The 26,924-nt window shown below is 50.6% G+C and overlaps 1 protein-coding gene across 2 annotated transcripts in view; it reads left to right on the forward strand.

The window, feature by feature from the left end:
* Nucleotides 1-26,924, forward strand: part of LOC120876459 (katanin interacting protein) — a 235,688-nt gene that overhangs the window by 58,073 nt on the left and 150,691 nt on the right. Inside the window, exons 3-5 of one of the 2 annotated variants that reach the window (XM_040258385.1) lie at nucleotides 2,995-3,071; nucleotides 12,136-12,305; nucleotides 14,945-15,042. In XM_040258385.1, the coding sequence (XP_040114319.1) occupies nucleotides 2,995-3,071; nucleotides 12,136-12,305; nucleotides 14,945-15,042 (345 nt within the window). The remainder of the gene's footprint in view (nucleotides 1-2,994; nucleotides 3,072-12,135; nucleotides 12,306-14,944; nucleotides 15,043-26,924) is intronic. The other variant, XM_040258393.1, reaches the window with a different exon arrangement.

Here is a 26,924-nt window from a genome sequence, read left to right on the forward strand (position 1 = left end):
CACACATCAACATTTGAGAAACATGGGGTTGATGAGAAGTTTTGCTGGCTCTGTGCCTGAGCTCTTCAAATCTTTCCAATGACATCTCCCTCCTGGCAGAGGCAAATGAATGTATTCCCGGAGGTGAAAACCCAGGGCAGCCCACCGCAAGCTGAGATCTCTTTGAAGTCTCATATTTCATCTAAAAATGTCATTGAATATTTCATCCCGTACCATAATATATCAGTGGCCATTTTAATATCTCAAAATAGTTATGTAAATTACCGTGGAGTAGGATCCATGTTTCCGGAAGGCGCATGGGATGGGTTTCCTTGTATCTTAAATGGGGTGGTAATAACCACTTCAAGGGTTGCCGCGAAGATCAAAGGAGAATCATGTATATGGAAATGCTGCGTCAACTGTCCGCCTCGTACACACGTTGTTCTGAAAAAGGAACTGAGAATCCTCTCCAGACCCCATATCCCGCAACCTACCAGCTCTCCTGAGGTCACGGTGCTTTCCTCACACTCAAGATGAGGCAGGACTCAGTCCAGGGAGGACCACGGAATGTCTCTGGGCTTCTCAGGAAGCCAGGGAAATGAGAATAGGAACACCTATTGCTAGTTTGTTTAAATTTCGTATGATTTCATAGTATCATCCTTTCTTATTATTCCTCACTCCCTGATTGGCTAGATTAGCTAGCCCGAAAAACCTCAGGAGAACTCGGAGGCTTCAGAGACTCAGGGTGAAAGAAGAGATGGGAATCCAGCATCCTGTCCCTAGGTGGCTCAGAGAGAGGGGAGCATGGGAGGAAAAGTGGGGGGCAACAGGGAAAGAAGGAAGCAGACGGCCACAACCTAGTGTCCTTCCTGCAGGAAAAGGGGTGAGAGGGGAGCTAGGGTGTCAGCGCTGGACCAGCAGGGCCCCTCTGGCCTCCCCACCCAGGGGACCCGTTTCCTTGGAATCGGAAGGAGACAGGAAGGCAGAGGGAGAAAGGCACAGACAGCTGAGATGGACACAGACAGCGACCATCCACATCCAAGGCCAAGGAAGAGGGGCAGCCAGAGAAGGTGCCGGGGGGGGGGGGTGGGGAGGAGCCTCATTTGGAACCTCGGAAGCTAGAGGGGGAGAACTTGGAGAACGGATGGGTGGGAACAGCTCCGCACGGCCCCGGATCAATGGAAAAGGATGAAGTCGGGAAAGAGCTATCATATTTGCTTTTATGGGTCACCCTTGGGAAGAGTTCTGGTAGATCAATGGGGTGCAAGGCAGATTTTGAGAAGCTAAGAAGAGAATGATGGAAATTCTTTTTTTTTTTCTTCTCCTAATGATAATTGTTAGGATTTTCACACAAACTGTGTTTCTATTACAAGCATCTCACTTGCCATTTACACTTAATCTGTCTGACTTGTGACTAGAAGCCAACACTGTCTGTTTAGTTAAGAAGTTAGTTAAGCATAGAAGGTGGCAAAGCATTGTTTACAGTATGACCCTACTTTCATTTAAAAGAACGTATGTGTGTTTATAAATATATATATATGTATATTATAAGCAAAGAAAAACATCTAGTGGAATATGTATCAAATCATCATGGAGGTTTCACTGGTGTTACGTATGTCACTTTATTCATTTGTTTTTGGCTGTGCTGGGTCTTCGTTGCTCTTTGTGGAATTTCTCTAGTTCCCTCAAATGGGGGCTGCTCTTGGCTGGGGTGTGCGGGCTTCTCCCTGCGGTGGCTTCTCTTGTTTCGGAGCACAGGCTCTAGGTTTATGGGCTTCAGTAGTTGTGACACACGGGCTTAGTTACTCCTGGACGTGTGAACTCTTCCCAGACCAGGGATTGAACCCGTGTCCCCTGTATTGCCAGGCAGATTCTTATCCACCTCACCACTAGGAAGGTCCATATGTCACTTTTAATATTTATAGTTCATTATACATTTACTACCTCCACCCCCAAAGGGCTGTAAAAGTCTTTAATAGGGGTTATCTCTAATGATCAGGCCATGGTATACAATTTAGAATTCTATTGGCTGCAAATGACAGAAACTCAGTTGAAACAAAATAACGTTAGGGTCATAACTAAGTTGTCCAGCCACTTCTCCAGGCATGGGTGGATCAGCGGCTCAAATTATGTCATTAGGACTCTCCATCTTTGCATCACTGGGATCTGCTGTCTTCTTTCTTGCCTTCGTTCTCAGGCATTTCTAAGCCTGCGTCTCGTTACCTTAGCACCGGAGTGGAAAGAGAGTAACTTTTCCCCAGGAGTATCAGTAAAGTCCTTGGGCTGACTTTCAGGGGCCAGGCTCAGGCTGAGGCTCATCTCCTGACCAGTGGATCCTTGCGGCCAGGGGAAGTACTGTGCTGATGGGCGAGACCAAGGTCAAGGTCATATGACCTGAGCGGAGATCAAAGGAACTTTCAAGGGCATCTAAGGAAGCCAGTGAACTGGGAAAAGGGACTGAATGGTTCCCCCACAGAAATCCAGAGTCCTGTGACCAGAAGGGGAAGCAGAAAACCACAAACGTCTGCTTCAAAGGGACCTTCACTCTCTGCATCCTATATTTTTGTAATGACCGTGTTGTTTATAATAAGCATGCATTTCTCTCACAATGGCAAGAAAAAAAAAGATGAGATTTCTCTCTCAAACAACTGATCTGGGTTCCATCTGGTTAGGGCAATAGAGATCACCAAATCACAAGCATGGAGAAAACAGTAAAGCCCAAATCTTCTCAGAGTCCTTGATTTTATTAGGGCATGGGAGGAATGAACAGTGAGGCTGGGGAATCAAATCGCCCCTCTCCTTTTAGTAGACTGTTGGTTGCGTATGTTCGAGACCCACTGGGCCGTCAGACAGTCTCTGGGGCTCTGGGTCGCCCCGGTGACGCGCCCAGGGAGCCGGGCCTTTGTCAAGGTCAGCCTCTGCCTCCCGGCCTCCCGTGGGGCGTGTGCTGTACCTGGGCCGCAGCAAACACTCCCCTGCATTCCGACATCACACCGCTCTGTTTCTTCATTTCAGGGTTACGCTAAGGACATGGTGACAGACTTTGATGAGAAGCACGATGAGTATTTAATATTGCTCCAGCAGAGGAACCGGTAAGATGCAGCCGCCCGACAGCAGCCCTTGATATTAACCAAATCAAAAGCCTATTTAGAGTTATTAACAGCGTGCAGGCTCGGTTTCACATCGGAATGGGCTGCAGTCGCCCTCCACGCGGAGGCTTGGAATAATATCTGCCATCCCAGTTCCTATTTCTCCATTCACTGATTTAATCGCATCTTTCGACTGAACTGTAGCAAACCGTCGGACGTGTGGGGCCCGCTTCTCGTCTCCGTGCCTCCGTTCTGGGAGGAGCTGGGTTTGTTAAGAAAAGCTAGAATTTGGCAGGGCCCGTGTGTGAATAACCTAGCCTGTGATCTCACAGGCTTTGAAGGTCCCCGGAAATCTGAGCCTGTAATCATGCCTTGTTATGTAAAGGGGGAGTCCTTTTACACTTGTGTTTGAAGTTGGTCAGTGTCGTTTAAAGCTGTCAGTCCTGATTTGACTCTGCAGTGCCGGTTCTCATAAAAAACCTGCAGCCCCATGCCATGTGTACTGAGGTCAAAGCTTGTGGTCTGGTTGGAGAGTATTATGTTCTCCCGGCCTTTGCAAGGCCACGCAAGTTCACTTGCAGTTCATTATGGTTTGTCTTCAGGCCCTGGAACCTTGGGGAAAGCTGGGTTTGCAAACTTAGATGCTAGGAGGGGTCAGGCAGTGAGTGAAGCTAGCGCGGTGGGGACAGTGGGCTCCTGGAACTCTCATGGGCCTAGGGGTTCATATCCTCCAAGGAGACACTGAAAATCTGGACCTGTGTGGTGAAATATCCTGAGTTTTAAAATGTTCGTGTGTACGTGCTAAGAAGCTTCAGTTGTGTCCAGCTCTTTGTGACCCTATGGACTGTAGACTGCCAGGCTCCTCTGTCCATAGGATTCCCCAGGCAAGAAAAATGGAGTGGGTTGCCATGCCCCCCTCCAGGGGATCTTCCTGACCCAGGGATCAAGCCTGCATCTCTTGGGTCTCTTGCATTGGCAGGCGGGTTCTTTACCTCTAGCACCACCTGGAAAGCACCCCCAAGATGTTGGTAATGAATTCAAATCAAAGCCCAAAACAGACAGAAAGATACTACAGCTCTATACCCCCCAGATCTGCAGGAGCGGGAAGGACAGGGGAACTTATTTGGGACTTTGTGCTTTGGGGCTGTGCTTGGGGTCTTGTAGGCAAGAGAGTCTGGGGGTTGTTATTCTGAATATGAATTCAGCCCTTCTCTGATGGGCTGGATTCTGGGTGCTTGTCACCTGGGGCCCTGGAGGCGTGTTGCACCGGGAAAGCTTTTAATGTACAGGATTGCCCCATGTGTTGTAGGAGTTTAGCATCCCTGCCTACCTGTCCTCTTACTAAATTTCACTAAGACCTCCAGTATCTATGACAACGAGACCTGCCCTCATTCCAGATGCCTGCATGCAAGGCAGTCCTGCCCCCAGTAGAGCACCTTTGAATAGATAAACTCTCCAAGACCAGCCAGAAATACCAGGCAACATCCCATGTGCCCAGCTGCTCTGTGCTCGTCTCCCTCCGTCCCAGGGGCAACCTCAAACCCAGGCTTGCGCTGATTATACCAATGTGGGTTTTTATCATCATTAATGCCAGGGAACAGAATGTTTTTATTCAGTTTCTGGGAGGCTGGATGGTGCCACCGAACACCTGGGCGATCATTGAATCGTATACACGTGACTTGTCTGGGAGGAGAGTGTCATAGTTCCTCGTGAGCAAATTGCTTCTCATTAATCGAGGGATCAATACGTGTGTGATCAAAGAGGCACCGGCCAATAGCATAGCTGGGAAGAGCCAGAGAGGAGGTCGCAGCACAAAGGCAATTAAAAAAATGTCCAAATAGAGCTGCCGTAAAATTTGGGAGATGTGTTTGTCACCTAGAGGGAGCTGGCTTGATGACAGGGAATTAGAAGGTAAAGCTAGAAACGCCTCCAAATGGAGACATATGCAGAGTGGGAGTGCTCCGGAGCTGGCATCAGATCGAGCCTGAAAAGGCACCTTTGCTGAAGTGCCAGCTGTGTGGCAGGCAGCTCGCCCCCATCATCTCGTTTTATCCACACACTGCCCGATCAGGCAGTTATTTCACCCATTTTACAGATGAGGAAGTGGAGACCAGGACAGCAAGCATTTGCCCAGTGTCATGCAGCCAGGAAATGGTGGAGCTGGGCCCTACGTTTTTTTTTTCAGCCGTGCCACACAGCAGGTGGGGTTGAATCTGCGCCTCCTGTGGTGGAAATACAGAGTCCTAACCACTGGACCACCAACAAATTCTCCGTACTTTCTTATTTACGTTTTGTTTGACGCTATCCTGAGTAATCCAGAAGAGAGAAATCTGCCAGGGTTGCCAGTGGCTCTAAGTTCACTATGGAGGGTTTTTGTAGGGATAAACTGAAATTGAGCTGGAAATCTACTTATAAGACTGGGTAGAGTGGGAAGGAGGTTCAAGATGGAGAGTACATATACACGTGTATATAGATCTATACATATAGATATATAGCTGATTCACTTTGCTGTACAGGAGAAACTCATACAACATTGTAGAGCAATTATACACCAATTAGAAAAATGACTGGATTGAAAACCAGCCTCTGAGCCTTTTTAAAACTTTTTTTTTCTACGTGGACTGTTTTTTAAGTCTTTACTGAATTTGTTACAACACTGCTTCTGTTTTTTGTTTTGGTTTTTTGGCCACAAGGCATGTGGGATCTTAACTCCTCAACCAGCAATCAAACCCTCACCCCCTACACTGGAAGGTGAAGTCGTGACCACTGGACCACCAGGGAAATCCCAGCCTCTGAACTTCATATTGAGCACAGAGGGAGGTGAAAACCCAGTGCGTGTACTGAGTTGCCTGGGACCCAAGAAGGGGGTGCATAGTCACTGGGCTGAGTTCTTAGAGACCTGTCCGGAACACAGCTACCCACAAAATGCTGATCAGGTTTTTCTTTTATTCTTTCAGCAGGATTCCACTGAGTACCTTCTCAGTACCCGCCACTAGTATGAAGGAGAACATTGCAGTGAGGGAGACACAGGCAGTCTTAGTCAGTGCTCCTCTGCTCGAAGGGACAGGAACCCAAAGTAAATGACTTTAAACAGTGAAACTTATTGCCCTGTGAAATAAACAAATCCGGGATGATAGGCGGGCTTCAGGCATAGTTGGATCCAAGTACTCAAAGTGGGTCACTGAAATCAGTCACTCTCCATCTCTCAGTTCTGTTTTCTCACCTTGGAGCTATCTCACAAAGGTACCTCCCTCACAGAGGCCAAGGCTGTCCCTGGAAACCCACTGACATTCTACCTCTAAAGGAAGAAAACACATCTTTCTTAATAGTTCCAGCAGAAGTGCTGAGGCCCATCCTCCCTCAAAGGTCCTGAGTTTCCATCCATGAGCCAACCGCCGCCCTGTGCCTGGTGGGGTGGCAGAGTCTGCCTGGCCCCTCCTGGGCCACCCCATGAAGCTGGGCAAGGGTGTGAGTCTCACTCAAACCACGTGGAGTAAGAGGAGGAAGGGGGTAGTTCTCAAGGGGAATCTGAGCTGTGTTTGGAAGACGGGGGCGAGTGACTGGACAAATGAAAAGGACAGGTGTCTGCAACACAGCCCTGGCCTTCAAGGAACTCCCCCCAGCAGGGGCAGGTGAGCACAAGGCTACCTGGAACTGGGCCAGAAGGGGCAGAGAGTGATCATGAGGTCCAGGAGAGGACCAGGGAGGGTGGGGGAGACGCGGCAGCTCTTGTTGACCCGCGCACAACCCTCGCCCAGAGGATGCTTAGTGATTCTGCTCACTCAGCGGCCTCATGAAAGATGTAATCATGCCTAACAGGACCCACGAAAAAGCAGCCCGAATCATCAAAGGGCTGAGACAGGAGGAACAGTTAAGAGCTAACGGCCAAGCGGGGCTGTAATATACATGCTAGAGGGCGGCAGGTCTAAGATCTAAGAATCCAGCAATGGTATTGTTTGTTTGTTTTTTTTGAAAAAAAAGTTGTTTGAGGGAAACTTACAGGAAAATGTACCCAATTGAGAGGTGAACCCACTGCCTCATGAGAAGATTTAGGCAGAGGAAGAAAGGGGAGAACCAGCTCTGAGGGGGTCTTGCTTCATCTGGCATCCCCTTCCATCCTCATGAGCTTAGGCATCCTGGGTCTCATTTTACAGAAGAGGAGACAGGCCGCAGAGGTGTAGGGACTTGCCCATGAAAGCTGGGAAATGGCAGAGCCTCCAGCACAGAGCTCAGTCCTCTGCACCACGCCACCTCCGCCCACATGGATGGGGGCTGGTGACCTCCTAGAGGACAAATATTGGAGCTTGTGAGCCACTAGGTTCCAGGAGGAATGGCAAGCTCCTTACACCACTGTCCCCTGCCTCTCCATCCTTCAAGGCTTCATTCAAATGCCACTGTCTCCAAAAAGCCCTACCTGGGAGCCGCTGCTTCTCCTCTGAACTCTCCTTGTGTGGAGCTCTGTGGCGTGATGCCTGGTGAGGAGACAAGAAACGGCAGGATGACGTGGCAGGGAGATGAGCTCTGGAGCCTCATGGACCAGAATTTAAATCCCAGCCGCTTCCTCAATTCTCTGACCTTGGACAAGTACATCTATAAAACAGGCCAATGCCAGGATCTTAATTCCTGGGCCAGTGAAGGATTGAGCAGGACAAAGTGTTCGAGGGTCTGCAGTAAGCCCACCCATCCAAGTATGCGTTCTCCATCATCATCGTCATCTTTTTGGTGATAAATATGTCTTCTTGAAAGTGAGCTGAGGGACTTCTCTGGGTGTTCCAGTGGCTGGGACTCTGCACTCCCAGTGCAGGGGGCCTGGGTTCAATCCCTGGTTCGGGAACTAGATTCCACATGCCACAACTAAGACCTGGCACAGCCAAATTAAAAAAAAAAAATCCAGATAATCCTTGAATGCCTGACACTTAAAGAACCCCTCGGTTGACCCTGGGGTTTCCTGAGGTCCAAAGGAGGCATGTGGCCAGCTCACAGTCACAGAGCAGCCAAGGCTAGAGACCACGACAGTTGTTACAAGCCTGGTCACGAGCAGACCTGTGAGCAATGCGCCCCCTGCCCTTGGAGCTCAGCTAAGTCCTCTCCTCACCTGAACCGCTGCTTGTGCCCGGACCACCCATGTCAAGCATCTTGCGTCCCCGGTCACAGTCCCCTGTGCCTCCCTGTGCACTAACTCAGTGTTTCCACTTCGCCTTCTGTACAGAAGAGCTCTCTGTACAAGTGCCCCCGAAGGGCATCACGAGATGAGCAGAAACGATGCCTGCGACATGGTTAGATGCCCGGGGTCTGTATTAGAATGCACGTCCATGCCTTCTCTCTCCTGCTAGACCTTGAGTTCCAGAAATAGGTTCTCAGAGTATTCCTCACCTTTCCTTGCCCTCAGCACAGACCCCACACCCAGGGCGGGGGGCCATGAAAGGAGAATAAACAGGCACCCAGGTACTACACTGCAGTGTGAGGCAGGGAGACTCGTGATATGAAACCTACAGCATCTCTAAGGCAGTGGTCCCCAACCCATTTCGGCACCTGGGACTGGTTCCGTGGAAGATGATTTTTCTGTGGGCCAGGTAAGGGGGATGGTCTCAGGGTGGTTCAAACACATTACACATATTGTGCTCTTTATTTCTATTATCATCCCATTAGCTCTACCCTCAGATCATCAGGCGTTAGGTCCCAGAGGCTGGGGACCCCTGCTGGAAGGGGACAGAGTGTGATAGGGCAGCAGGTGCTTGGGGGCTCCATCTCCACCAGGGCAGGGGACTGAATCTGATTTTCCTGAATCCCGTACACCAAGGGCAGTTTTTTATGCAAAGTAGGCTATCCATTTAAAAAAAAACCACCCACTTTTCTTGATGCCACGTGGGTATTCCTGATGCGCTCAGCTGCAGTAGAGGAGTTCCTCTAGTGAGTCCTTTCACAGTCTGACTAATTATCTCCTCGTTTATCAGTTTCATAAATCCACATTTTCATAAATCAGTCTGCTTAAAGAGAGACCCACGTGGAGCACCCGCCACAGAGCTTGGGTAGCGGGATGCCACGGCGACCGTTCAGGAAGCATCAGGAGAAAAGGTGGTCTCTGGAAGGAAGTTGAGGCAGGCGCTGCCTGGCCAGGTGGTCAGATTTTTCCACCTGCCGACCATCTCAGGGTCTCGCAGGGCCTGGGTTCCCTGCTCTCCCTCCCCGGGGACCACTGCTATCCACTGCGTCCTTTGATTGTTTGCACCAGAGAGCGCAGCTCCTGCCGTGTTTGGAAACTGTCTCTTAGTTACTTGTGTTTTCCTTCTGTTTTATGCTGTTGCCCAACAATCAGGCATCTCCCAGGCTTCAGAGGCTGGCAAGAGATAAGCAGTGTGTAATGAATGTTCCTGTCACAATTGCCGAAAAGATGGATGTATCAACCGCCAAAGAAACATTTAAAAAAGCAAACAAAATCACCCACAATGCCGCCACTGTCCCTCAACAGCTGATTTAATTTTCACATCTATCACCTTCCACTCTAGGTCCCACAAACACACTTTTTTCCAACTTTGTGCTTATCGCCTGTTTTTAGGTACTGTTTTTATCCTGCCTCCTCCACCCCTCTCTGAACAGATCGCAAACATCCCCCATGTTTCAACAGAATCTTCATGATTATAATAGCTACAAGAAATCTCCGTTTCCACTACCCTGGTGTGGGACATTCCGGTCACTCTCGTGGTTTTGTTAGGACTGGATGCCTACCATTGTTCCTGATCAGAAACTATTTGCTGACTGAGCGAAAAACAAGCGCATAACATGTTCTGTTTCCAGCCATGTCTAAGCTTGTCAGTTTCAGCTTGCTAGCTCTTGAAGTTGTCTTTGTTGTGGCGAAGATTCTGGAGCCACACTGCTTCAATTTGCATCCTAGCCTCGCTGCCATACTAGCTGTGTGACCTCGGGCAAGTTACTTAACCTCTCTGTGCTCCAGTTTCCTTATCTATTAAATGAGGTTAAGAAAATTAATGACCCCATAGGGGGTGAATTATCACTGTGCCACCTGGGAAGCCCTTACCATATACAGTAAAGTGTCCTTTTTGTGTTTTACTTAGTGTCCTGTTTTTTACGTTTTTGTGTTTTTCAGTGGTGAATTCCCTGTTTAAACTGGTCCCTGGCGTAAGGTTGAAGTGCTGTCCCACATTCCTAAGCCCAAGAAGGCTATGATGTCCCTTGTGGAGAAAATACACGTGTTAGTTAAGCTTCATTCAGTCATGAGTTGGAGTGCTGCCGGCATGAGTTCAGTGTTACTGTATTAAGTATCAATATATATTAAATACTGGAGTGGGTAGCCTTTCCCTCCTCCAGGGGATCTTTCAACCCAGGGATCGAACCCAGGTCTCCTGCGTTGCAGGCAGTTTCTTTACCAGCTGAGCCACAAGAGAAGCCCAATATATTTAAAAAGGTACCTTTAAACGGAAACACACATAAGGCAGGGTTTTATTTTGATCAGCTGATGAACACGTTGTGACCAGAGGCTCACAGGAATCAAATCCTGTATTTCGCCCTAGAAACAGTGGTTCCGTATTCACGAATTCAGTGTTTGCCTCAACTTTATGGGACTTATCTCAAATAATGGGAGTTGGCTCTAATTTAGAGGGGCCTCCCAGGTGGCGCTAGGGGTAAAGAACCCACCTGCCAATGCAGGCGATGTAAGAGATTCTGGTTCGTTCCATCCCTGGGTCAGAAAGATCCCTTGGAGAAGGGCACGGCAACCCACTCCAGTATTTATGCCCGGAAAATCCCATGGACAGAGGCACCTGGCAGACTACAGTCCACGGGGTCACAAAGAATCAGACACGACTGAAATGACTACGCACCCACTGCACATAAAGCATTTAGAACAGAACTTGGCTTCTACCTTTTATGGTTTACCATTACTATTATATTTAAAAATCCTCTTTATTGGGTTGTGTCGGGGCACAGTTGCAACAGACAGGCTTCCCTGGCTGTAGTGTGCAGACTCTAGAGCACGGGCTCAGCCGTTGTGGCCAGTCGGCTTAGTTGTCCCGTGGCACGTGAGATCTTAGACCAGGGATCAAACCTGTGTTCCCTGCATTGGAAGTTGGATTCTTATCCAGTGGGCTATCAGGGAAATCCCACTACTGTTTTTAAAAATTTACATTTTGCTACTTTGGTAGGAACTTACTTAATCATTGAAGAGGATCCACTTTTTAATTTTTATTTTTTGCCACCATGGTTGTTTGCATTTCTCCTTCTGCGAAAAGAAATCTAGTTGGTGTAGGAGTGTGTGCAGGCATTTGTAAAGGCTCTGAAGGGTTTGATGTCAGATGGGAGCAATTCTGAAATGGACATTGGGCACTGTCTATGGCAGGGACCATCAGGAGTGGGGAAAGGATAAAGCCAAAGTGCAAGGTTGGACTCTGGAGAAAGCTGAACAAGGAACCTGGCCATGCTCACGCCAAGCCCCTTGCAGGCAAAGGGTTTGATCATCACATCATTAATCTTGAACAAAGCCTGCACTGGTATATTTTTAAACTGCATCTGAATGTAAAATGATGACATTTGGGATATCAGGGGTGTTGGAGAACACATTTATTTCCTGAAGCCAAAAATCAGTCTGCCTGGCGTGATGGCAGCTGTTTTCTAACGTGAAGATGTGTTTCGTGAAATCTCTCTCACAGAGGCTTAGATCACATTTTGTTCCACGTGGAACAAAGTGCTGCTGTCCACACCAAGGGGAGGTGCACAAAATTGGGATCACCCCAGGAAATCCAAGCCGTGTGTAGCAGCGTGCACACGCCTGCTTTTGTCCCTGTGCCACCATGGGGCAAGGATGGAACCCGGGTTTTGGCTGATGTACCGTTGAGCCTCAGAATGAAAGCAGGGCCCGGGGAGCCTCCCCCTCCCTGCTCCTCCATGTGTGAAATGGGCCTCTTAGGGCTGTTTATAGATGAACAGCTGGGTGCCCGCAACCCAGCCTCTGATTAGAAACGCTTGCCTGTCAGAGCGGCAGGTCCCTCCCCACATGGGGGTGGGCAGTGGCTCAGGCTCCTCGATGCGATGCTGGCGATCGTTTCTCTTCCAGGATATTAAAGCATCTGAGAAGCAAGGACCCCGTGCAGTTAAGGCTGGAGCACCTGGAACAGGGCTTCTCGGTCTATGTCAACGGGGCCAACTCTGAACCGAAGACGTCCCCTCGGAAAGCCACCCACTCCGACTTTTCCAGAAGCGCCTCCCACACCGAGGGGACTCATGGTGAGCACAGGACTGCCAGACCAGCACCAGCTCTGCTGACAGATGAGGGACGATGGAGCCACATCCCACACACAGAAACTAGTGAGCCCGTGCAAGTTCACTCTGTCCACTTGGCCACGAAGAGATAGCATGAAAATGAGAGACACAGAGAGAGAGAGAGAGAGATTCTTTTTTTTTTTTTTAACTTCTTTTTAAATTAGTCTTGGCGTCCATTCCTGCAGGGCAAAGGAGACCAGAGAAGTCAATTCCTGGCTTTTACATTTCCTGGATCTCACGTACCAGTCGTTTAATGAAAGGTCTAGGATAATTTTTGGAGAAGGCAATGGCACCCCACTCCAGTACTCTTGCCTGGAAAATCCCATGGACGGAGGAGCCTGGTGGGCTGCAGTCCATGGGGTCGCTAAGAGTCAGACACGACTGAGCGACTTCACTTTCACTTTTCACTTTCATGCATTGGAGAAAGACATGGCACCCCACTCCAGTGTTCTTGCCTGGAGAATCCCAGGGACAGGGGAGCCTGGTGGGCTGCCGTCTATGGGGTCGCACAGAGTCGGACACGACTGAAGCGACTTAGCAGCAGCAGAATAATTTTAGTGAGACCTGATTTTCACTCACTGTGTCTTAACTTCAGTACCTAACCCCTGTGATAATTGATTCCAAATCCATACTCTACAGACTTTAATCGGATATACCTATAATAAAAGGACACATGAAATAAAATCTGGAAGTAGAGTTGAAGACTCCCGATCCAGTGGTTGGCCCCATATAGGCCCCCAAAATGTTTTGGTGAATCCCATGGACAGAGGAGCCTGGCACGCCACAGTCCATAAAGAGGTCATGGAGAGTCAGACACAACTGAAGCTAGTTAGCAGGAATGAATGAAATGGCAGCACGTAGGAGTCAGACTGGGGCTTCCCAGGTGGCGAAGTGCCTGCCAATGCAAGAGACACAGGTTTGACCCCTGGGTAGGGAAGAGCCCCTGGAGTAGGAAATGGCGAAATCCCATGGACAGAGGAGCCTAGTGGGCTACAGTCCATGGCGTCTCAGAGTCAGATATGACTGAGTGACTAAGCGTGTGCACGCACACACACACACAGGAGTCAGACACAGTTTGGCTGTGTTGCTTTGGGGAAGCCATTTGGTCTCACCGCACCTTTGTCTTTCTCATCTTTAACATGGGACGAATGAGTGCCAGAGTGCCTTTCAAGAACTTGTCATTTTGTCTGAGAGGCCAGTGTGCTACTTACTGACTTATGAGAAGAGGATTTGGAGCAAGGCTGCTGCTGCTGCTGCTGCTGCTAAGTTGCTTCAGTCGTGTCCGACTCTGTGCGACCCCATAGATGGCCTCCTACCAGTCTCCTCTGTCCCTGGGATTCTCCAGGCAAGAACACTGGAGTGGGTTGCCATGTCCTTCTCAAATGCATGAAAGTGAAAAGTGAAAGTGAAGTCGCTCAGTCATGTCTGACTCTTGGGTTGGATTCAAACCCTATTCTGCCCCTTTCTAGCTTTGAGACCTCTGACAATTGGGTCCTCTCTGATCCTCAGTAAAATGGGAGTGATTATGCCTACCTTGCAGATTTCCCAGAAGGACTGAGTGATAAGAGGTCTAAAGTGTCCAGCACACAATAATCTTTTAAAAAACTTTTATTTTATATTGGAGTATAGCTGATTCACCATGTTGTGATACTCTCAGGTGGACAGCAAAAGGAACTCAGCCATACATATCCATGTATCCATCCTCCCCCAAACTCCCCTCCCGTCCAGGCTGCCACATAACATTGAGCAGAGTTCCCTGTAGCACACTATTCTTGATTTGTGTTCCAACTCATTGGCTCATAGGTATGTAAGATCCCAAGCCATTAACAGGCAATAAAAATGAATACAACAAGGGGATAAAAGGAGAAAGTGGTGTCTTCAAACCTTCCCCAAGGAGAGCCACTGCATTTCAACTTGGAGTTTAGCATGAGTTTCCTAGCCCCCAGGGCAAAGAGGGAAATGGGATGGACTCTCCTAGCTTTCATAGGGGAGACTTACGCTGACCTCCTGGTTAGGAGAAGCAGGCCTTTGTAGGGCTCAGGGAAGGGCATATAATGGGAGTTTCTGAATTTGGGTCCCCAGTAGTATGTTCAGTGATTCAACAGTTCTCTCCGCTCGCCCCTCCTTTGGCTGGCCTGTTGTGATGCTGTCCTGACCCGCTTCTGTATCTTAGACATGCTCCTTTTGTATGCAGCCTGCCCAGTTCAGCTGCCCACTGTTACACCTACTGTTCCATAGCATGAGGGGCTGTGACTGACTTGCCATCCCTTGTTGTTGGGCATTTAGCTTGTTTTCTTTCTCTCTCTCTCTCTTTTTTTGGCCCCACTGCTCAGCATGTGGGATCTTAGTTCCCCAATCAGGGATCAAACCGATGCCCTCTACATTGGAAGCATGGACTCGTAACTGCTAAATCACCAGGGAAGTCCCCATTTAGCTTGTTTTCTGATGCTTTGTGGCTACAAAGAGTGCTATAAAAGTGAAGAGCTTCACGGATATGACCCTGGGCACCCCGATGGACATTGCAGCTGTAAGTTACAAAACCACCATCAGTGTGGGCTCATCTTTGGGGGCTCACCAATTCTCTTCCCCTCATCTCTGTACAGATTGTGGACGAAGAACACTGTTTCGAGAAGCTGAAGAAGCTTTGAGACGCAGTGCACGGACAGCTCCCAGCAAAGTCCAGCGCCGAGGATGGCATCAGGTCTGGAAACCCTGGGCAGAGTCAGGACGGTGGCCCCACCTCACACTTTAGAATAAGGAGCAGGCTTCTTGTGACAGCAGAAACGTAGAGTGTTCAGAATCCCCAGGGGCAGGGGGTGGGTCTAGCTGGGCACTGCCGTGGTGCCCTGTGGCACTGGCCTCTGGAGAGCGGAGGAGCCCTGGGGACCCGCCAGCCCTCTCTGTGACATGATCCCTCCTTCTGGATGGGGCCACCCCAGGTCAGACTCACAGCATCACAGGTCAGACTCACAGTCCCGTCGTAATGATGCAGTCTCACAGCTGATTTTATTAAGCACCTGTGATATGCCAGGCACTGTCTCAGATGCCGGGGATACAGAGGGTGTATAAGACAACACCCCCAACCCACAGACCTGAGATGCCACATCAGGTTGCTACCAATGCTGCTGGTGCAGCAGCTTGCTTTTTTGAGCACCTGCCGGTATCAGGTGTGGTCTAAGCTGCCACGTGACTCCTCACCTTTGCCCTTACAGCAGACCTGCAGGATATATTCCAAAGTCCTTCCTCCTTTTTTTTGGCCATGCCATGTGGCACGCGGAATCTTTAGTTCTGCAAACACCCCCATGCCCCTTGCATTGGAAGCACAGAGTCTTAACCACTGGACCACCAGGGAAGTCCCATGTCCTTCCTATAAAAGCTCAGAAGTGTTACGTGAGCTTTCCAAGGTCAATCACTAAGAAAGGGTGGAATTAAGATTCAGATCCAAATCTGTTGCTGCAAGCTCGGCGTTCTTGCTCCTGTAGTCCTTACACCTTCCCCTGTGGCCTTATCTGGGACCAGGGGGACCCCCACTGTGCCTTCAAATCACCTGGGATGCTCAGGCCCCACCCTCAGAAATTCTGACTCACATGATCTGAGATGAGGCTTAAGCAACATACAGACACATATATATACACACACACACAAACAGTATATACACACATATATATATGTGTATACACACACATATATGTATATATACTGTCATGGTCCGTATACGAGTTGGAAAATAATTTCCAGACATGAGGCAGAATGAGAGGAGAATAAAGTTTATTGGAGAGGGAGACACTGTTAGAACAGCAAGCTGGCTCAAGGCAGAGCCAAACTCTTTCAAAGGCTAGTAGGCAATTGTTATAGCCTCAAGGCAGAGAAAGTTCTTACTGGAGTGATGGCCTTAGGTGACTGGTTAGCATGCTATAGGGTGGGTAATAGGATGGGTATTTTACCTAATATGGGGTCAGGGAACCGGCTGGTTTAGATCTGGAGGCTCATGGCAACAGTTGATTGCTATGGGGCTTGGTCAATTCCAGAGATTAAAAAAAATTTTAATTTATTTATCTTAATTGGAGACTAATTACTTTGCAATATTGTGGTGGTTTTTGCCGTCCGTCGACATGAATCAGCCACGGGTGCACGTGTGTCCCCCGATCCTGAACCCCCCTCCCACCTCCCTCCCCCCAGTTCCCTCTGGGTGGTCCCAGAGCACCAGCTTTGAGTGTCCTGCTTCATGCATCGTACTTGCACTGGTCACCTATTTCACACACGGTAATATACATGTTTCAGTGCTATCTTGCTTCTCACCTGTGACCTTGGTATGCGCCCTGCTGTGCTTAATCGCTCAGTCGTGTCCGACTGTTTGCGGCCCCATGAACTGTAACCCAGGGCCCCACCTGTAGCATATGTTCGGATCTATGGTAAATACTAGGGCTTCCCTGACGTCTCAGCCGTGAAGAATCTGCCTGTAGTGCAGGAGCCATGAGTTAGATCCCTGATTTGGGTAGATCCCCTGGAGAAGGAAATGGCAACCACTCCAGTCTTCTCACCTGGGAAATCCCATGGACAGAGGAGCCTGGCTGGCTGCAGTCCTTGGGGTCGCGAAGCATCGGACACGACTGAGCGTGCGCACACAAACAACACGCGAACATGAACAGTAAATGCTTTCTATTGGCCCATCTTTGCTAACCCCAGAGGAACGTGAGTATCCTCATTGTGCCACTAAAGAAATCGAGGTCCAGAGAGGTAATAAGGTGACCTGCTCCCACAGATACTGGCGGAGAACAGTGGCTGAGGTTTGGACCCTCGGCCTGTGACTCCAAACCCAGTGATCTACTTCTCTGCAGGTACTTTTGTACATCTAGGTGAAATGGGCAGGGGTGTTCCTGCCAGCCTCACTCCCAAGCCTCATCTCGCTGCTGATGAGCAAGGCCCTCGGGTCACACAGCCTGGAGGCTTCCTTTTGTCCCCAGCAATGAATATTAATTTCCCATTAATGAGGCCTTTCTCCACTTCTCATTTCAGACAGTTCTCCAAGCTGTCTTGAGTGCCTTCTATTATCAGGAGCTGTTATTTGCGTCTTAGACAGTGACTTAATGGCTGGCCCCGGAGTCTGTGCAATTTAAAAACTTGGCCTAAGATTAATTAGCATCCCTCCCTGGTCTCCCCCTGTGGTCCCACACTTCTCAGGGCCTAATCATGGCTAATTCCCTGGCTTCCTGATGCCACGAAGGCTGTAATTGTCCTTCTGTACCCAGTCCGTCAGGGGTCAGTCACTGCCTAACAGTGGAGACCCCCAGGCTACTTGAATCATAAATGAATGGAAGCCTGGGAATGAGGGGAGTGCTTACAAAATCCTTGGGCTGGTAAGAGGATGAGCTTGAGCTGGGCCTCCAGTAGTGGTATGCCAAGCATCCTTGAATAGGCCGGCCAAGAAAGCTGTTACCTGGGACACAGGAGGGAGGATGGGGGGTCAGCCTCAAGAACGTGTCACCTGGGACCTCCCTAGCGGCAGTGGACAAGGATCAGCCCGCCAGTTCAGGGGACGCAGGTTCTGTTCCCGGTCCCGGAAGATCTCACATGCTGCCGAGCAACTATGCCCAGGTGCCACCACCATTGAGCCTGTGCTCTAACAGCCAGGGATCCACGACTACCGAAGCCCACGTGCCCTGGAGCCCCTGCTCTGCAACAAGAGGGGCCACCGCCGTGAGGAGCCCCCACACACCGCATCTAAGAGAGTAGCCTCCGCTCGCCACAACTAGAGAAAGCCCGGGAGCAGCAACAAAGACCCAGCACAGCCAAAATAAATAAGTAAGTAAAAGAATGTGCTACCTGAACTGCGATCGAGGCGTCAGGAAGCCATTGGCCACAGCCGTTGGCCTCCGAGCGACCCTGTGTCTGCTAATGAGGCACGTGGAAGAAAGACCTCGCCCACAGCTCACCCAGCCGGGGTGGGACGTGAGTGAAAACACTCCTGGCCTCTACCGCGTGCTTGGCACAGAAGCAGCTGGCTTGTGTCCCCTTCGTCTCCGCTTCACCTCTGCTGTGCCTGCCTTCCACAAGGCCATGGGATCAGCCGCACCCATGTCACATCCAGACCCTGGCTAAGAGGGAGGCTGGGAAACGCGGTGTCTGGCTTTCCGGCCTCTAGTGAGCCAAGAGGCACCCCCAGAAGAGGGTGAAATGGGTGCTGGAGGGCACCATCCCATCAACTCTGCTCAACCCATACACAGTCCTTTGGGGACCACCCCTCAGAGATGGAGACAAATACAGGAGTCTTCAGAAGTGGCATTTGTACTGGGAGCCAGTCATGAAGGAAGTCATCCATTAAGTTAATGAACATGTATTACCATGGGCCAGGCAGTCTGCAAGTGTGCCCCAAACGCCCAAATCAGGCTCAGTGCCTGCCCTGGAAGATCTGACTGTGAAGACATGGGCACAGCTCATCCTGGGAGGAAGATGCCACAGCTGTTCTCCAGCATCTGGAAGGCCAATCTGGTAGACTCTGAAAATTAACCACTTGAAGCCTGTGGGCTCAACTTGCCCCCCAGATAATGGTTTTGGGACTCACACAATTTATAAGAGACTTAGTCACTTGCTAACACTTTAATTCAAAAAATTTTATGTATTTTTTAAAAAAGCTTGAGTCCTAATTCCCCGGGAAAATGGAAAGATCTAGCCCCCAGGCTGGGTTGCCTGCCCATAAGGCAGCCATCAGCAGTCCACTTCTTCAGGTAAGAACACCCGGTGGCAGGTGACAGGCAAGTCCAAAGGGTTAAGAGCACAGACTCAGGGACCGGCAGCCTGGGTTTCAAGCCTCAGCTGCACCACCTACTAGCTGAACGGTCCCAGAGAAGTGGCTTAACCTCTCTGTCCCTGTCTTCTCCTCTATAAGCAGGGTTGGTAATGGCACCTTCCTCGTCAGGTAGTTAATGAGGATCGAATGACTGAGCTCGCCCAGTGGTGCCCAGCACAGAGGAAGCTGGCAGTGAACAGCACTGACTGTCGTCATCAGCCAAGGGGGAGATGCCGAGGGCAGCCTTTCCCTCCAGCGTCTTCTTACTCTCATTCAGTCCTTCATTCATTTGGGGACCATTTACTGGATACTTTTGGGTTCTGGAGTCAGAGCGTGAGTGAGGCAGGCCAGGCCCACTCTCCTGGTGTTCACGGTGGTGGAGTAAGTAAGTGTCGGGGTCAGTTACTCTCATAGGTCAGAGGACCTAGAAGACCCCAGGAAGGAATATGGATTTCATTTTAAATGCGAGGACTCTCCTGGAGGGTTTTCAGCAGGAGAATTATGTGTTGGGCTCCTGTTTGGGAAGCATCCCTGGAGGTTGCCCTAAAGGACCAGGCTTGGGGGTGGGGAAGGGGATTTGAAGCAGGGCTCCCTATAAGCCTCACGGGCCTTTTCTCTCCCCCAGCCTTCTCCAGCCCCCACTCTCGCAGCTCTTCCCTCCCCGTAGCTTTGCCTTCCCACTGCAGCCTTCTCGGGGTCACAGTGTTTCCTTCCCTCCACATTCATTTGCTGAAATTTTCCAAGAGAGAGACCATGTGAATCTTTCCATTCTTTTTTTTTTAATTATTACTTTTAAAAATAATTTTATTTGTTTATTTTTGGTTTTGCCTGTGTGGTTTTTGTTGCTGTGAGGGCTTTTCCCTAGTCACAGTGAGAGGGGGGCTACTCTCTAGTTGTGATGCTCAGGCTTCTCATCGTGGTGGCTCCTCTTGTTGTGGAGCCTGGGCTTTAGGGCCCACAGGCTTCAGCAGTTGCAGCCCCCCAGGTCCTAGAACACAGACTCAATAGCTGTGGTGCAGGAGCTGAGTTGCTCCGCAGCATGTGAGATCATCTGGGACCAAGGATCGATCCCATGTCTCCTGCATTGCCAGGCAAATTCTTTACCCCTGAGCCACCAGGGAAGCCCTCTAATTTCATTTTTGTTCCTCGGGTCACGGGCTGGCCTGCTTCAGCCTGATGAGACACCCACTTAGGCCTCAGTCAGCTGGGACTGAAGGTGGGAGCCAGGTCAGATGATTCAAAGCCTGCCTGCCCTAGAGATGTCCCCCACACAGGGACTTGGTCCCCACCTTCTTGTCAAGGAGGCTGTAGGCAGGACAGTAAACAGGCCCAATTTGCCAACTGCTCTACTATTGTCAGGAGCGGGAGGGTATGGATTGGCTTCCTTTGACCCCAAGAAGTGGAGTAGAGTAGAAAGTTTCTCCATGGTGGAAAGTACATGGGGACAGATTTTGGGGTGTGGAGGATACAGAGGAAGGCAGTCTCTCTCTTTTCACCCTTTTGGATGGGTACCATCATCCAGAGGTCTGGCCGAGTGGTGATCAGGGCTGCACAATTTCCAGTGGCCCCTGGTGGCTACCCCGTCAGGAGCAGGACCACAGCCTTGTCCCAGTCCCAAGGTTTCTCTTGTACGCTGTGCCCAGCAGGACGGACAGGTGGGGCCGCACAGTCCCTTGCTATAGTCACACGGGCCCAGGTGACACAGTGGTCACAGTGTGCAGTGGACCCCACAGGCACAGGCTGCCTCCCAGCCAGCACCACTTCTTCCCTGTCACACCCCTGCACCCTCCGACTTGTCACCTTCCAGTTTCTCTGCGTGTGTGCATGCTAAGTCACTTCAGTTGTGTCCGACTCTTTGTGACCCCATGGAGAGTAGCCTGCCAGACTCCTCTGTCTATGGGATTTCCCAGGCAAGAATACTGGAGTGGGTTGCCATTTCCTCCTCTGGGGGACTCTTCCCGATCCAGGAATCAGACCCATGGTTCCTGCTTTGCAGGTGGATTCTTTACCACTGAGCCACCTGGGAAGCCCTGGTTTCTCTGAACAGCCCCTTAAACTCTGTTGAGGCACTTGTAATCTTTCCACTGACCAAGCCCAACGCCACTTCCGGTAGAAAAGAGTTCCCTCCTTAGGCTCTTGCCCAGCAACTAGGAAGCACTTTTGGGTGGAGCTGCCCTGATGGAAGGGGCTGCAGGTGCACAGACCCCAGGATCCCTAGGCCAGAAGGTGAGAGAGTCATCCATACGCTGGCCAAGAAGCTGACCGCTCCACCTGTAAACGCCTTCCCGACTCTCCAGCCCTGGAGGGACCAGGGACCCAGATGGCTGTGCTGGGCTGGGCTTCTGAGCGGCCGCCCGCACAATGGATCGGGCTGGGGGTGATAAATGGCTCTAGTTGGTGCTGTCCTTTCTTCCCCCACCACTTTTCGGCCTTAGATCTTTCTGCTGCTATCGGTGGATTAAGATTTATGGCTTCCTCAGCCTTGTAATACTTGGGTGGACAGCGGCCTAATCAACAGAGCCGTCGTTTACCAAAATGCTGTCAGATTTGATGAACGTCATCGACTCTTAGCATTAAATTGGTAGTGAAGGGATTGGCCTTCCAGCAATTTACTGTGGGGTGGGCTTTCCTTAAAGGCCTGAAAAGCAAGTTCATTGCAATTATTAAAGCACAGGTTTTGTTCTCACTCTGCTGCCATATCCGGTTTCCTGTTGGGGGTCAGGCAGCTTAAGCACCTCTAGGAAAACTCACAAGTGAAAATGTGAAGTGTGGGGGACCCTTCCCTTTGTTTTGTTTTTTTCTTTTCTCCCTGAGTTTTGAAAACCCCTGCAGTGAGAACAATAAGTGAAACAACCCATAAAGCATCAGCTTTACAGTGACCTTGCTTGACACAGACTGTCAGAGCACAAGCACTGTTAGTTGTAAGAGATCAGACAGATCCAGGAAAACCATATCAAATAAGATCAATTTATTCCCCACCCCAACCCAAAGCTGTCTCTGTTAGTATCTTTGGAGCTCTCCTGCCCCTAGAGGGAGCCATTTATATAATGCACAACCTGTGCAACCGTCCAGGTCACCTCTCAGCTTTGCTCTCTCTCTTTTTTTCCTAAGTGATGATAAGTGTAAATGCGCGCCCCTTAGAATACTGTACTAAGAAGGGTGGTGATACACAAAAACTCTGGGCATGACACTGAGCTGAGTGTGGCTGAGCAGAAAACAAGCTGGCCTTGGGCTGGCAAACTGGTTTGTGGGTGTTTAGGCATGTTCAGGGGCTTCCCTGGTGGCTCAGACAGAAAAGAATCCACCTGCAATGCAGGAGACCTGGCTTCGATCCCTGGGTCAGGCAGATCTCTTGGAGAAGGGAACGGCTCCCCACTTCAGTATTTTTGCCTGGAGAAGTTCATGGACAGAGGAATCTGGCGGGCTACAGTCCGTGGGGTTGCAAAGGGTCAGACCCGACTCAGTGACTAACACTTTCACTTCAGGATGTTTAGGGCTTCTGAACCCTGTTCCAGTATATGGTTGATAGTGCAAGGGACTACCAGATCTGGGTGCTTGCAAGTAGGCAGGAGAGAGCAGCTGCTCAGAAACACCCACTCTGGGTAAAGCGGGGAGCCAGCCAGAACCTCGGGCATCATCTTTGCGAGGACGTGAAGGTGGGAGGCAGGGAGCGGGCTGGTGCACCCAGGGGCTGGCTCCTCGGTGGCAGCAGGTGGGCGTCCTCGTGTGGGTGGGGCTGCTCACCACCTCCTCTCCGTGGTGGCAGAGGCACCTCCTGGGGCTGGGGCGGGAGAGCCAGCCAGATGGAATGACTATTTATTTCTCTCTCCAGCACCCACTCAGCATTTAGAAGCTCTTTCTGGACCACATTAATTTTGTCACATGTTGCTTCATAAACACATTTTTCCGTTATATGTGCTGAGTGGGTTCCTTGAGGCCAGGGCATTGGTTTACATTTTTTTTTCCCCATCCTCATATTTCCAGAACCTTGTTATGCAGTTAGCACTTAGTAAGGACTTGCTGATTAAGTTCCTTAATGCCCTACTGCAAACCTGTCATACCTTGGTGAGGCAAGTAGTTGTGCTAAGCTCCTTGGAGGGAAGGGGAAAACTGTGGGACAGAGAGACACGCACGTGGACTCTTCTCCGTGACCTGGAGTGCTTTCTTATGTTTATAATTAAGATCAAGCCAGTAGAGCTGCAGTGAGCCCAGCTCTCTCATTTGCCTGTGGGAAGTTCCCACTTCAGACATGGCTGCATCCAGGTGCTCAGACACAGTAACAGGGCTCGTTCACCATCACCCAACTCTGCTTTTTTTCCATGTTGTCCTGGAAGAACCACAGTGGCCACCAGCAAGCAGCCCCCAACTCACATTCTGTCACCTGCTGTTGCATCTCTTCGGTCCCCTAAACCTATCACTCAGACAGGAAGGGCCAGCGAGATCTAATGCTCAGACTGGCCTGGCCAGGCCAGGGTCATGTACTCCCTCCACCCCTGGATGCAGTTCCATGTGAATGCTTGGCTTAGGGGTGGGGAGGGGGCAGATTTCCCAAAAGAAAACCAGGGTACTTTTACCAGAGTACAGAGGACTGCATACTGGACAGGCAGAAGCAACAGTGCCCACCGCCAAGCCTCAGAGACTTTCTGATCTTACACTTCTTCCACTGCATGTGTGTTTAAACCACCTGGGGTCTTGTTAAAATCCAGGTTCTGATTCCTGCATCTGAGATGGGGCTTGAAACTTTGTATTTCTCACCAATTCCCTGGAGAAGCCAATGCTACTGGGCCCTGGATCGCAGGTGGAGTAGCAAAGCTCTTGTCCCAGGCCTCCCTTTCCAGATAAAGGGATAGAAACGCATGGAGGGGCCAGGCTGCACCCCAGGCGGAGTCCCCGTGCCCAGTGGTCCTCCCTCCCTGCTCCTCTCTCATCCTGTTTCTTCCCAGCATTTGAACATTATTGAATGATTCCTGGGAAAGAGGGAGGGGCACATGGTGGAAAACCCATCCCAGCCATGAACTTCAGAGCCTTCACAGCTTCACCCTGACCTGGGGCAGGGGACTCCCCAGGCGCCTCCTGGCCTGGAAGCCCCAGTTCTGTGGATTCTGTGACACTCATCCTCCACAGACCCCACTGCTGGTGCCAGCAAATGCTCTAAAAGTACACTGATAAAGCCTGGGAGGCAGCGATACCCCACGGGGGAGCCAGAGCCCAGGGCAACAAGGTTGACGGTCAAACAGAAGATGGGTGGAAGTTGCCATTCTGGAAACAGCCAGGCGCACTTGGAGTCTGGGGAGAGCCACCACATGGCAGGATGGCCTGTGAAAGAAAACATGTCCCAGGGCCCCTTCCTTCTGCATTTCTGCCTCCTGCCTGTTCTCCGTTGGGGAGCTCCCTACCTGCATTTTGTGCCTCTTACAGTCTCTCTCCAAGGCCTTTTCCTGGAATGATCTACGGCCCAGCTCTTGTGTCTTTAGTGTTAAATAGTCTCAGGAAAGTCTCGAATCCCTCCCTGATCTCCCCAAAGGCTACTCTAACCCAGCCTGGACACATTTCTTCTTCACGTGCCTGTTGGGGGCAATACAGCGTGGAGGTTCAGAACTGGGGTCAGGCAGCAAACTACAGCCTTGGGGCCGAATTCAACCACAGCCTGTTTCCGTAAATCAAGTGTTCGGGGGACACAGTCATGCCCATTATTATGTGTTATTATCTATTTTGTGGTGCTAGTGGTAAAGAACTCACCTGCCAATGCAAGAGACATAAGAGACTCGGGTTCAATCCCTTGATCCAAAAGATCCCCTGGAGGAGGGCACAACAACCCACTTTAGTACCTGGAGAATCTCATGGACAGAGAAGCCTGGCTGGCTGCAATCCATGGAGTTGCAAAGAGACAGACACAACTGAAGCGACTTAGCATGCATGCACGTATTTATTTAGGCAAGGCTGCTTTGAGCTACAATGAAACAGTGGAATACTGTAGCAGAGACCACAGGACTGGCAAAGCCTTTAAATATTTACTCTTTACAGGAAACTGGCCCATCCCTGGTTTCCAGTGAGGCCCCTGGAGCCACGCTGCTGCGATTCAGATATAGGCTCTGGGGCCTCCTAGTTGTGGGACACTGACCACATGGCTTACAGCCTTGTGCCTCAGTTTCCCCCTGGAGTAGCTGTGAGGACTAAAGGAACACAGGCCCCTGAAGCTGTTGGAGTGGCACCCGCTCTTCATTAAGTGACTTGGTGCCCACTGTGATGGTGGTGAGGTGGTGGGCACGGGCAGAAAGGACTTCCGTCCTGACCACCGCGAGTCCTGCAGGGCAACAAGGCTCAGGATCTTCATTATCAAGATAATGACACGATTCACTATGCTTGCGGGGAAGCTGCATCTTATCCAGGGGAGTAGAGGTTTCCAAAGCTAGGGCATCGGGAAATGCAAGCTCTGAATCACAGTTGACTGTCCCTCGGCTGGGAAGTAGATCCAGTGGACCTCTCCTGATTCTCAGGTGGTGGCTTGGTGGTTTAGTCGCTCAGTCGTGTCTGACTCTCTTGCGGCCCCATGGACTCTAGTCCACCAGGCGCCTCTGTCTGTGGGATTTCCCAAGCAAGAATACTGGAGCGGGTTGCCAATTCCCTTCTCCAGGGGATCTTCCTGACCCAGGGATCGAACCTGCATCTCCTGCACTGGCAGGTGATTACTACTGAGCCACCAGGGAAACCCGTAAGCCCATCAGAATCTCAGAGTGACATTTAAAGAGGCCCTGGCTCTCGGGTTTGTGCGCACGCACAGCCTCACCAATAGGAAGCATCCCCTTAGATTTTGCTCCCTGGGCACCTGACTTGCCCCTCGCCCTCTGCTGGCCCCAGTCTTGTCCACCAATTCCAGCACAGCCAACGTTGGGAGTCAGAGCACTGACCCAGTGACAGTTTCTTTCCTTGCCTAGCCGGGCAGCTTGCCCCTGGGTTCACGGTGGATGAAATATACCCTTGAGGGGGAGGTCTGGCCCCCTTATTTGGTGCCATGTAGGGCGAGTAGTGCAGCCCTGCTACACACTGGATGGATTGCTAGGCTGACAAAGCTCCTGATAGGGGCCAGGAAAGAGTTATGCTTGGCCCAGGTGTCAGGTGTGTGAGTGGATGTGTGGGAATCAGCGTAGGAGAAAGAGGGTGGGGCCAGGTCGTAGAGACCTTCACATGCCAGGTGTACCATTTGGGGTACAAGTCCGGTTGCGAAAGCAAGGGGGACCCAAGTAACTCTGGCTTCAACAACGTGAAAGTTGGTGTCTCCAGCAAAGGTTAGTGGTGGGCCGTCCCCTTGCTCCAAGAAGTGGCAGAGGAGGCCAGGCATAGCCTCTTTCGTCGCTTGAGCCTCCTCCACAGGCTGTCCCCTCCCCACCATGCTCAGCAGCTTGCCATCACCTCCTCACTCTAGCTGGCTGGAAAGGGGGTCAGGGCAAGGGTGGGCACAATGTCAAAGATACACACATTCCTCCTCACCCCCACGTCACTCAGGCCAGAACGCGCTCACCTGTTCCCCCACCCCCAGTCACAGGGAATGCTGGGAGCACCTGGAAATGCAGTGCAAGAAAGGGAGGGGAAATGGGCGTTCGGGGGACACGGGGCCAAGGGGGAGTTTCCCAAAGAATGACTCAAGGGATGCTAGGAGGATGGGGTCCCACCACACAGCTTCCACCGCCTCAAAAGTTTGCGATCTGTTTCATGTGTATTTTATTGGATTGGCCAAACAGTTCATTCAAGTTTTTCTGTAAGATGTGATGGAAAGACCCGAATAAACTCTTTGGCCA

Source organism: Oryx dammah, unplaced genomic scaffold (genome assembly GCF_014754425.2).
Source record: "Oryx dammah isolate SB20612 unplaced genomic scaffold, SCBI_Odam_1.1 HiC_scaffold_2, whole genome shotgun sequence".
Lineage (NCBI taxonomy): Eukaryota > Metazoa > Chordata > Mammalia > Artiodactyla > Bovidae > Oryx > Oryx dammah.